This window comes from Coptis chinensis, chromosome 3 (assembly GCF_015680905.1).
Source record: "Coptis chinensis isolate HL-2020 chromosome 3, ASM1568090v1, whole genome shotgun sequence".
Lineage (NCBI taxonomy): Eukaryota > Viridiplantae > Streptophyta > Magnoliopsida > Ranunculales > Ranunculaceae > Coptis > Coptis chinensis.
The window spans coordinates 11,771,280-11,783,373 of NC_141458.1; the positions used below are offsets into that span (position 1 = coordinate 11,771,280).

At 34.6% G+C, this 12,094-nt stretch overlaps 1 protein-coding gene and 1 long non-coding RNA gene across 2 annotated transcripts; one reads left to right on the forward strand and one right to left on the reverse strand.

The window, feature by feature from the left end:
* Positions 1-1,834: 1,834 nt before the first annotated feature.
* LOC147507950 (SUN domain-containing protein 2-like) lies at positions 1,835-4,281 on the forward strand. Its single transcript, XM_086599091.1, has 2 exons — positions 1,835-2,700; positions 3,871-4,281. The coding sequence occupies exons 1-2, from the start codon at positions 1,876-1,878 to the stop codon at positions 4,129-4,131; spliced, it is 1,086 nt and encodes a 361-aa protein (XP_086455217.1). The 5' UTR covers positions 1,835-1,875; the 3' UTR covers positions 4,132-4,281.
* A 335-nt stretch (positions 4,282-4,616) lies between these two features.
* LOC147507951 (uncharacterized) lies at positions 4,617-6,748 on the reverse strand. The gene is made up of 3 exons (XR_015216269.1): positions 6,223-6,748; positions 6,039-6,134; positions 4,617-4,793 (listed from the first exon to the last, which is right to left on the reverse strand). It is a non-coding gene; the product is annotated as an uncharacterized LOC147507951 (long non-coding RNA).
* Between the last annotated feature and the right edge of the window lie 5,346 nt (positions 6,749-12,094).

A 12,094-nucleotide genomic window follows, 5' to 3' on the forward strand; every position in this document is an offset into this window, starting at 1 on the left:
CCAGTAGCCAAGCTATATCCAATAATATAAGCATATGCCATGGTATAAGTTTTTTTCAAACTTGCAAAGTATCAAGACAAATTACATTTCAAAACATAAAAAAAATGCCCTCAAAAACATAAAACTAACAACAACTTTTTAAAACTAAGAAAACAAGAAGTTAATATTTCTCATTCCAAATCCATAATCTGAATATTACTACCGATGCAGTCCACTACTAAACCCCAGAACAAACTTATTATGAGTTGTTATTTTTATATTATTTATCTTATTCCTTATATTGTTTGTTTAAATCAATTTTTGTCACTTTTTGACCTAATGTATTATTATTAGCATTCAGGAAGGGAAAGAAATAACAAATGTAAAACGATTACAATGTTTCTCGAATTCAACTTCTTCAGCTCTTTCTCAACATTCCATCTCATAAGGATTAGTACACCAAACGGAAGTAGAAATTCATAGAGCAAGACTTTGGGAGCAATTCCGCGTTCAAAATGCTGAGAATATTGAGGTATCTTTTTTTTTAATCATCCACTTCTTCTGTACTTTTGTTACAAGGAAAGATCAAATTGCCTTTGCTTTCTGAACTGCCCTCTGCCTTTAAATCATTGTATGAAGGATCTAATGCCAATGCGAGGTCATTTCGTCAGCACATTCGGTCATACAATGCGTGTAATGCTTTTACAAGTCTTGGTGTTAATCCAGACATGCGTGTATTGCATGGGCGTGGTCCAATATCATTTGTTATAAACGAAATACTCTACCATAGAGTCAGATCATACATAATCGAAATAGCAACAGATGCATTAATAACATTTCTTACATGCGGTACCGCCGTTAGTTGCTCTTACTTTCAGCCATTACAAAATTTTATAATTTACACCATTTACATTAAAAAACTGAAAAATAACATCATTTCCAATCAACAACAAGTTCTATGTACAACGAAAGAGTTGTGGGATAATGCAACCCAAAATAACATTTCTTCTCAAATCCTACAGTTTTCGGCCACCTTTAATTGACACCTCTACTTTGTCCATAATCAATTATTTCCCAATTGATTTACATAAACACACAAAATATAGCTGATAATGGATGTAAACTTGAAAAGATTAACACTTTTTCCCTATGAAAGCAATAAACCATTACTAAATGCTCAATCATAATTTATTCATAATGTAGCCAAGTATCATTATCTAATAACTAGATTGAAGCAATATTACGTGACAGCGAGATATACTAATTGATGATATTCATAGGAATCACATCAAAAATATTGTGAAACTCAATATAATATTCATATCTCATAGCTCTACATATAACATGTAGATAACAGTTACACAACCGAACTTGAGAAGATAAAGAACCGTCCACATAAAAAATTAAGTAAAAGAAAATATAATATGCATATCTCATAGCTTTACATAGAATATGTGGATAATAGTTACACAACCGAACTGGAAAAGACAAAAAACAACATACATAAAAAATAAAGTAAAAACCAATATAATATTTATACCTCATAGCTCCACATAGGTATTATAATTTTCATAATAATTGTATAAACGGCACCCGTTCATAGAACGGGTTCGAAAACTAGTATATATCTAAAGATAAAGATAAATATTTGTTTCCTATTTTATCTCTTACTTTTTCTTAATTAGCCGTGACACGTGGAAAACTTTAGAAACAATTCCTCAATTGAAGGGTATAACTATAATATATGTAAGGATAAAAGTAAAGATTTTTAACTTCGTACTCAAGTCGGACTCTTAAATTTTGTTCACATATTTTCAAATTTTCTGGTTCTGAAGTTCCAACAAGAAGATAAAAAGTATAGCATCGAAAAGATTTTGAGGAAAACAAACGCGCGCCATGACAACCAATAAGACAACCTCTTCAACTTGTGATCGTTGTAAATTAATTGAGGCTAAAACGGCTGCTGATGAAAGGAGGCGGAAACAGTATCAGGCTGACTCTGAAGATTTTCATGAAAATAGGAGCCCTCCTGTTTTATTGCATCGTTTTATATTCAACGCACATGATCGAAAACCCAGATGGAGGCACTACACTTTGGTTTCCCTCAAGTTTCTCTTGGTTCTCGCAGTTTTAGGTTTTATATGCTTCACATTTGTTTATTACTGTGAACAGTACAAATTATTATCATCTGAAATTCCTGATATATGTCAAGTTTCCTCGGACGAGTGTTTTATTAAAAATTTGCAAAAAAGTATGAAACTAACTCAAGATAGTGTTGGTAGTTTAGAAATTGAATTGGAACAAATTCGAAAGAGATGTCTGTTTCTAGAATCTCTTTTGGAGAAGTTTTTAACAACTGATGGAAACTACAACGTTTTGCATAGTAATACTGGGTTCATGAATGATAGTGGTATGACACATGATGAAATTCAGGCCTCTTCATTAGAGGTTATTGGAGGAATGATGGAAAAATTTCAAGGCGGGGACTATGCGTCTGTCTCCAGTGGTGGTATGGTAGTTGCGCATTCAGAACGGTGGTTTTCTGATAGGGACACTATTCAGAAGGGCATTTTATTTACTGACCCACGAAAGATTTTGGAGACAAGTTCCGGAGACCCTAATGAGTGTTTTTGTATGAAAGGGAGTGGTGGCTTTGTCGACATCCGAGTAGGCACACCAGTTATTCCTGAATCTATTACCTTGGAGCATTTTGTTATAAAGGTACCTCTTTCTTGCTTCGTTATTATCATGTTATAATTGATGTTCTGTTCTCATAAACATACTATATTAGCATTTTGGTTTTGTTTTGTCATTTGTCTCTTGTCTGCATTTAAAACTTACAATCTTGTTTTGGTGCATTTGCGCCTTGCATCTGATATTCTGTTTATTAATTGCCCTGTTATGTACGGGTTAGTTAGTCGCGTTACCTAAGTTATAACCGGTAGTTCAGTAGTTCCTATTAATATGTTTCATGTAGCGTTACCAATCTAGACATATAACACTGTTTGAAGTCTATGGGATTTTCGATCAAAACATGTCTCTAACCCTACCAAAAGTTATATTTTTCAAGTCCATGGGATTTTCGATCAAAAAGGGCAACTAACTTTCACTTTTTGTGTTTTTTAAAATCAATTTGGGATATCCAAACCACAAACTAGACATATATATTCAAGTCCATGACAACGCCTAAAATATCCAAGTCGGACGATAGTTGCGCTTTATGAAGGGGACTAAATTAACTTCGAAACAATTTGCAATCTATAAGCTCTTCCAGTATACTTCTGTTTTGAGTTTTCATGTGTTTTCATGTTAAGGCAGCAGGCAATGGCCTTTGCATTTGAGGCACAGCCCTTCCAATCCTTATTGGTTGGAGATTCACTTGCCATAAAAAAAAATATAAAAAGAAAAAGAAAATCTGATTGGCCTCCATACACTTGCTGTTTCATAAGCTTTTGAACCTGTTTGTTGGTATCTTAGATATGCACCTACATAGCATAAGAATTTATTTTTGGTCATTTTCCACCTTCATAAGGTAATAAAGAAGCAAGTCTGAGCATTTTGGCTTTTTTGAAGTAGAACGATTTCTTTTGATTAGTCCCTCCTACTAGGCACCAGTTATACTAAATAACAGAGCATATAGTATCTGTTCCATTCATTAATTAAGAAACAGCCGTGATTCGACCTATGATAGGTTGTAATGTGTGGTGTTATAATGCCGTCGTCGCAGGTTGGTGTTACAGGTTCTTCTAGTAGTTACCATTATTTAAGTGAGCAACAACAAAATAAAGCTATCATCTATTTTGTCTTACAATTGCTTTCTTTGTAATTGTTTTGGACGCGCGCGCTTATGCTAATTTCTTATATTTGCTCTTTTACTACCTAATATATTAGGTAGCCTCTGTCAGGTCTACTGCTCCAAAGACGTTTCGCGTATCTGCGTGGCATCAAGAGCATGATGTTGATTTGTCTGCCTTGGAGGAGAAGTACTTGTTGGCCGAATTTCTTTATGATCTCGAGAGACGCAATGCTCAAACATTTGTTCCTAGTTTAGTTGATAGGATCCGTCTTAATGTTGATTCCAACCATGGAGGTTCTGGAACTTGCATATGCCGTGTGAAGGTACACGGTCACCAACCTGACTCAGTTGCATGATGGTCGATGTAGTTCTCACGAGGAATTCCAACTTACCAACAGTATTTCTGGGTAGATCTTTTACAAATATATTATAATGTGCACTTTTCTTTGGTATATGCTAATTGATTTGTCTTAGTTGGGCGAAAGACTAGTCTAAAGCCCGACTCTTCAGCCTCTATTATACAATACACCAGATACGATCTTGGGGCAGCTTTCTATCTGACTTTAGTTGAACTTCTTAATCTTAGGTCGAGTTTGATTCCCCGGGAAACTCACTTTTAAATTTAAAACACGAAATATGAGCCGGCAGAATAATTCTTCAGGAAAGCTCATGAAGGTTGGCGTAACTTCCCCTGCATCCTCATGATATTTACGGGTTTCCATAGGAATTTTCCAATTCCCACCGTAAGAATAAAACACACCATTACATTCGCTCTGACGGCTCTGTTCTGTATTTCATTAGTCACATTAAACTACTCTTCAAAGTATTGTAATCCCTAATAATCTGAGTACCAAAGTATTGTACCAAGGTCAAGATCCCTCATAATTTGAACAATAAATTGGTTTGAAAGCTTCTTGCAACCCTAGATATTTTTCTTCGGCATCAATTCTATCTGCAAAAACTACCTCTATGCATCTGCATCTCTCTCTCTCATCATCTTCACCCAGGTTATTCCTTCCTGCAGGAACAGCGCACAAAATACCACTAATGTCACCATTACATGAACTTAACTATTCAACAGGAAAAAACAGGGTAAATAATTACAAATGAGGATGCAGAAATCACAGACACGGGCCGGAGCTCTTAGTGAAATATGCCTTATCCCATAGGTGACAGTGACTGGAAATTTAGAACATTATTTTCCACCTGACCACGACTGTTTCTATTTTCTGCATGCAGAATATAAGATGATTACTTTCACCTATTGATCCTCCATCTACTAAAACATTACTGTATTTACGGTTTTATTTTCCAAAAGGGGGGAAAACTTTTCCATAATAACATGGAAATATCTTGCATTGGATCTATCTATTAAAGGGATTTCATAATTTGCTAGTTGGAGGGTGATATCCTCCTACCAGAGGGGGGGCACAGACTGAAGACAAAGGTCTGGGTATCCAAGGAAAGAACTAAAACTAAAGCGACTAGAACAATAAACTATTAAATGCATACAGCCCATCAGAAGCATAGACCAGTAACACCATGAGCGGAAAACTTGTTGCCGAGTTCTTAAATAAAAATTAGTCGCTTCAACAAGAGAAACAGATAAGGGTGCAAGTGTGCAACTCCCCCAGTGGCAGTGCAGCAGCAGGAGCAGGCTACGTGGGGCAAAGAACTGCAGGTTGTCGGCTGCAGGGGCAGTGCACCAACAACAGGCTTTAGTGCTGCCCTAGGACAGGTTCCACCCCAAATTAAAACTTGAATTTTTAGCTTTTTTTCCAAATTGATTTTATGAAGCAATTTGTGCAGGTCTTAACAGTTCAAGTTGTTCCATAAATTCACTTTGGCAGCTTTTATTAAAGCTAACAAAATCTGATAGATGGATAGACGGATGTAACTCTGTTTTAAAAATAAACAAAACAATAAAAAAAATATTTAATATATTCGATGCATATGAGGGAGCTTGTATTGATATGATAATTTGCTCAAAAGTCTCAAATCTAAGGGTAACTTGAGTTAACAATCTGAGTACAAAACACTGATGATGTAGAGCTTAAAAGGATAGAAAGGGACATTAAAAGGCATCCATGCCCACCAGGAGAGATACTCCTCTTACATTCACAGGCCGGGTATTAGAGATTAAGTGAACAACTCACATAGATTCAACAAAATACAGCCCAACACACAAATATCAACAACAGCAATATAAAGATTCAGTAAACCACATACATAATAATAAAACACTAGTCTCTTAGACTCTTACCATCTATCGGATTTCTGCATTAGGTACGCCCTCATCCTGCTCCAAGTATGTAACGTTGAACCAAAGCAGAATATCTCTCAATATTGTTTCTGTGAACTGCAAAAGTGAATATGTATGCTTCTAGTGAGCAAAAACTCAGAATGATAACATGAAAATAATAAATAAGAACCAACATAGGAAGTACCTTGAAGTAGAACGCATAAAAAATAACGATGGCAACACTGAAATCTGCATTTTCAGCATTTGCAATCCCAAAATATGCTACTATTATTCCATCAATGAAACCACTATCATCCCTATCCCATTCCGATGCAACAATAGAAATCAACCCACATACAACAAGAGAAGCAGCCCATAGCAAAAATGTATATTGGTATAACAGCAGTATACACATCAACCCATAGATAAGGCAAGTAACCACCCAACTTTCATTGTTAGAGAAGCTGCACAGGTTTACCAAAGACCTGAGCATATTTCTTAAGAGCCTCCTCGACAGAAAGAACCCAATTAAAGCTACAATAAATGCTGCTATAACATTGACAATCATCGCCGATCTCTCATCAGTTAGACCACGAAAAGCATAAGAACTTATTTGATATCCAAGAAGTATGCCCAAACCGGTCCCAAAGAGATTAACAGCATAATGACTTGGTTTCTTTCTAACATAGCCATACGAAAACATCACCATGATTCTCCTTCTCGAGTTCTTGTCTTCTTCAAATAGATAAGACAACAGACAATCAATAAACCAAAAACAAGAACACTACTCATTGTCAGTACAATCAACCACAATAAAAAAGATTCAGAGCACAAATAATAAATAAGTTTCTACTCAACCAACAAAAACTAAACTCATTACTTATTTGTTTCTTTTTACATACCCAAACTCACTACTCATTAGCAGCACAATCAACCACAATAAAAGATAAAACCAATATATAAGAGCTAAGTTCGTTACTTATTTGTTTCTTTTTACATACCCAAGCTCATTTTTTCAGCTCATTGAATACTATTACGACAAGTGATGATTAATTTATTCTCGGCAAATAACACCAACAAGATATAAACACATGCATTGTATATGAAATAAACTGAAACGAGCTTGGGTTTCAAAATAATAACCTGGTTTTTTTTCTTCTTCTTGGAATGAAAGAGAGAGTGAGTCTGCTTTGTCTTAAATGAAATAGAGCGGTGGGCTAATTAGTTTTTGCTACTGAGTGTTTTGTTGCAGAATGATGCACCCTCTTTCTTTTCATCTTGATTTACTACTTACTGTAAAGTTAGGCCACGTGGTGGTGAAGAAAGAGGGTTATATAGAATATTTGCTATGCCTTTGCTGTATCAAATATCTGCTTCCCACTAGCTGGTGGGTCAGGGAATCAAAATCGTGAGAAAGTTCAATTTTTTTTTCTTCTGTGGGACTAAAGTATTTGGACTGAAATAGCCCTGTTGTGAAAAGTTATTATTGTATTTTCTCCTTGACAATGAAAGTATACAAATGGAAATGTCGGGTTATTTGAGACTTTGAAAACTAGAATTATAATTTTATCCCTAATCCATATTACTGCCAAGTAGGATTTGGAACGCCATGGATCACCACGTTCTTGGGCTTAGCTAAATGATCCATGATGAGATATTTTAAATTGTGTTAACTCATCAAAATAAGTGTTAGAACACATCAAAATACATGTTAAAAGTAATATATTGGGAATTGGAAACACGTTTTGTTAGATCATAAATTTTTTCAAGAAAGTGTGCAAAGCTTTTAGTTTCATCCAATCAATATCCCCTATTACGCCCTGCTTATTTAGATTACAATCAAATCTATAATTTGGATCACACTCATCAAAAACCTTTTCAAAATCCATTGCGGCATCTAGGGCTGGAAATGGGTCGGGTAAGAACCGATACCTGATCCGGTCCTAACCAATAAAAACGGGTCTGGAACAGGTAGTTAGCATATTGGATCGGTTCTGGATCTTAAAAATCAGAACCAGACTCTTATTGGATTGGTTCTGGATTAAGTATGTACCGAACCATTATAGGCCTAATCCGATTAAAATCTCTAGTCTTATTCTTCCTAATTTTCCTCCACCATATATTTCTATTACCGCAACATTGCTATATTTAAAGTTCCAAAATAAGATATACAAAATACATATGTAATATTACGATATGTTTTTTACATAATAAAAATATAGTTTCTATCTAAAGGAAAATCCTCTCTTACAAATTTGGATTTCAAATCATTTATTATGTCTTTTGGATTTGTGTACCTTATTTTTGTATTTAGCAAAAAAAAAATATTTAATATTTATATAACGAAAATTAGGATCCAATTATAAAAAACTCGATACACCGGGTTGAAATTGAGCTTATTGGTTCGGAACGGATTGGATCCGGAATCAAAAAAAAGTTTTCGGTTCGGTTTTGGTTCTCTAACTCAAATATCTGTTCAGGTCGGGTCCGGTTTTGGGTCTGTATTGTTGAAAAGCGGATCGGTTTTGGATTTGCATATATCCAGACCGATTCAACCCATTGCCAGCCCTAACCAACATCTGTCATTAAATAGGTCGAATTCCATCTTGTTTTGACATCTAAACACAATGACTTTTTAGAAGTAATCATCTCCTATAGCCTTGGCAATGGCGTCACCAGTGTGTGGGTGTGGAAGCTCTCGAAAATTGATATATAATCCTTTTGTGAAGCTTCCACTCTTTGTCAATAAAGTGAGCGGTTAAGACCATATACCCTAGATTTTGAATCGAAGTCCATAAATCTGTTGTGATGCATACCCTAGAAGGCACCAACTTCATACACGTACACTTTCAACTTGATTCTTTCTTCATAAAACAACTTTAAGCAATCCTTAGTTATGGCTGTTCTACCAACCACATGAAACTTAGGCTGAGTTTCTTCACAAAACAACCTAAAACCTTCATATTCTACAAAACTAAAAGGGAGTTCATCGACAATTACCATTACTGCAAGGGCTTTGCGACACTTTTCTTGGTTAAACCTCCAATTAGAAGGCTGACCTTGTTTAAAAGTAAGTGTTGTTTGAGTTTTGTCTCCTTCATAACAAGGAAACTCTCTACATTTCTTAAGATGATTCCATAATTTTTTGGTTCCATGAGATGAAGGTGCAGTAACCGGTTTATGACAATAGTTGCAAATACCTGTGCCACTATATTTGTTGGTTCCCTCTGATAGCTGTTTGGCAAAGTGATTCCATACGAAGGTCCATGGTGTCCAACTAACCCAAATTTTAGACCTGTTTTCTGCTTCTTCTGACTTATAACTTCATTGTCATTATTAGCTACTGGACTAGAGTTTTGCTTCTTATGACTTATAACATCAGCACTACTAGCTACGGGAGTATCATTCTCATCCATGGCTGACAAATATACCTACACAATTCAAGCACGCATATATTATTTCAATTGACCACTCATGAATTTAAAAAATTGCATATTTTCATACAAATACCAAAATTTCGAGCATATTTCACATAAATAGTATAATAAACAAAGAAATAAACTAAAATACCTTCTATACTAAATACTAAAACTCAAGAAAGAGAATGAAATCAACTCATCAATAGCAAAAGGATAATAATACCACTGCAAAAAGATCAAAATGGGAAAATCATTAGAATTTTTTTTTTTCGATAAAGAAAATTAAATATGTTGTATTTTCTTCTTGACCTATGAAGGTATACAAATGGAAATGTCGGATTATTTTAGACTTTGAAAACTAGAATTACAATTTTATCCCTAATCTATATTACTGGCAGTGGGATTTGTAGCGACATGGATCACCACGTTCTTGGGCTATACATTTTTGTCTTGTAATAATGGTTTGTGGAGAGAGATGCCATTAGGCAACGAGCTGAGTTGCATTCAATAATCCTACTTCACTAAAACACAATTGTTTTTTATTTAACCCAAGTATGATTAAGTGCATTTTTCACATTTCTAGGCAAAATATATATAATCACACGTAATATATTTCATGCAATTCACCAATAAACTTTAAGTGTATCAGTTAATGCAAATAAGAACTATTTCAGGTGTCAATGCAAATATATACTCCCTGGTATTGCTGATTGTCGAAAAAATAAGAACTATTTCGTGGTATCCATTGTAAAATCAGATGACCTCCTTAGAGCATATATTCCCAATGCAGGTGAATTTGAAGGGAAATAGTAACTTGCATTGTCACTCTTATGAGCCAAAAAACAATGGTGCAATGCAAAGGTGACTATAGACGTAGCTCTTCACTATGCAACAATGAGAGTATGCACTTGCTACCTACATAGCTACTAAGTTGTGAACTTCAAACGAAACTTTTTATTCTGTATCGTGTTTTTTTCGATTTTTTTTCGTGACGGGATGTTTCATTCCATCCCGCATGTTTTTTCGCATTTTTTTAACATCCCATCTGATGTGTTTTTTCGATTTTTTATTTATTTATTTTTTTTTTTTTTTACATTCACATACGGAATGAATGAAACATCCCGTCCAAAGTTTAAAGTCACATTTATATTGTACAACTTTTGGTAGCTTTTCACCAACAAAGTAGCTATGAGGGGAAATAGTTCTATGTGGCGTTTATCTAGAGGTAACAAATTGCTACTTGCATTATATTGAGATTGCTCTTATATGAAGAAAAACAAAATGGAGCTACGACTATATATAGCGTAGGTTTTGTCTTTTAACCTGAAAGTTTGACTCTATATCTTTGCCGATGTCAATTAAATTTATTTCTTTCAGCTAATCCTCAGGGTGAAGTCAAAATTAGTGGCAATATTACTTGTAAATAGTAGTATTGTCACACCCCCAAATTTCCAAAAAATTAAAATAGGAAATTATTCAAGATATAAATATCTCAATCAACACCTTATTCAATCATCTGAAAACCCAGGATGAAGCGAAACCCTAATAACACATTCTCTTACACGACATTAAAAATCTGAGATCAAACTATATCAAAAGAACAACTCTTTATTCACGAATTCAAGAATTACTAACCAACCTTATTACATCTGTATCAAAACAAACTGTACACTCTAGAAAACTTAACCATAAAGACTCCAAGACCGAATCCAAATCAAGCGTCTTCATCCACTGCATTATACCATCTATGTTTTCAAGAACACACCCATGATGCAAAAGAAAGCAAACATAGGTCAACAAATTGAATTTGCTGGTATAAGTAAGACTAAATACAAAATAGTATAACAGTATGCCCAATCTTTTAAATCAAGAAATATACTATTACAATCATTTCAACTTGGAAGACAATTTAGTTCTATTTTCTCAAAATGGCATGTAGTTTCTTCCCAAGTAAGATTTCAATCCCAATATACATTTCCAAGAAATCTCATATAATAGTAAATAACTCAAATCCCCAAAATAACTCAAATCTCAATCCCCAAATTTCATCATTTTTCACTTTCCAAAATAACTCACAACATAAATACCAATTACAATCTACTTATTAATTACACATATGATAACTTAATTAAATATGAGTTTGATACACCTTACCTTTAAGCCAGTCAAATTTCAATTTATAGTCAAACCTCATTTAAGACATTGAAATCTAATTGATAAAACATGGTTTGTCCCACATATTCGGGGAATACCACTTATCATAACACTAACAGATCATTCATGACATATTCAATGAATACCTTAGGTCATTCCCACCACATTCAAAGAATATCCATCATAACACTAACAGGTCATTCATGGCACATTCAATGAATACCTTGGGTTATTTCTGCCACATTCAAGGAATACCCATACTAACACTAACAGGTCATTCGTGGCGCATTCAATGAATACCTTGGGTCATTTTCGCCACATTCAAGGAATTGAATACCCATCATAACATTAACAGGTCATTCATGGCACATTCAATGAATATCTTGGGTCATTTCCCCCACATTCAAGGAATTGAATACCCATCATAACACTAACATGTCATTCATGTCATATTCAATGAATACCTTGGGTCATTCCCGCCACATTCAATGAATACCTTGAGTC

Bases quoted from the DNA above. Each gene is read 5' to 3' on its own strand.
- LOC147507950 (XM_086599091.1), top strand. From the start codon at position 1,876: ATGACAACCAATAAGACAACCTCTTCAACTTGTGATCGTTGTAAATTA. The intron at 2,701-3,870 runs GTACCTCTTTCT...CTAATATATTAG, and splicing joins TGGAGCATTTTGTTATAAAG to GTAGCCTCTGTCAGGTCTAC.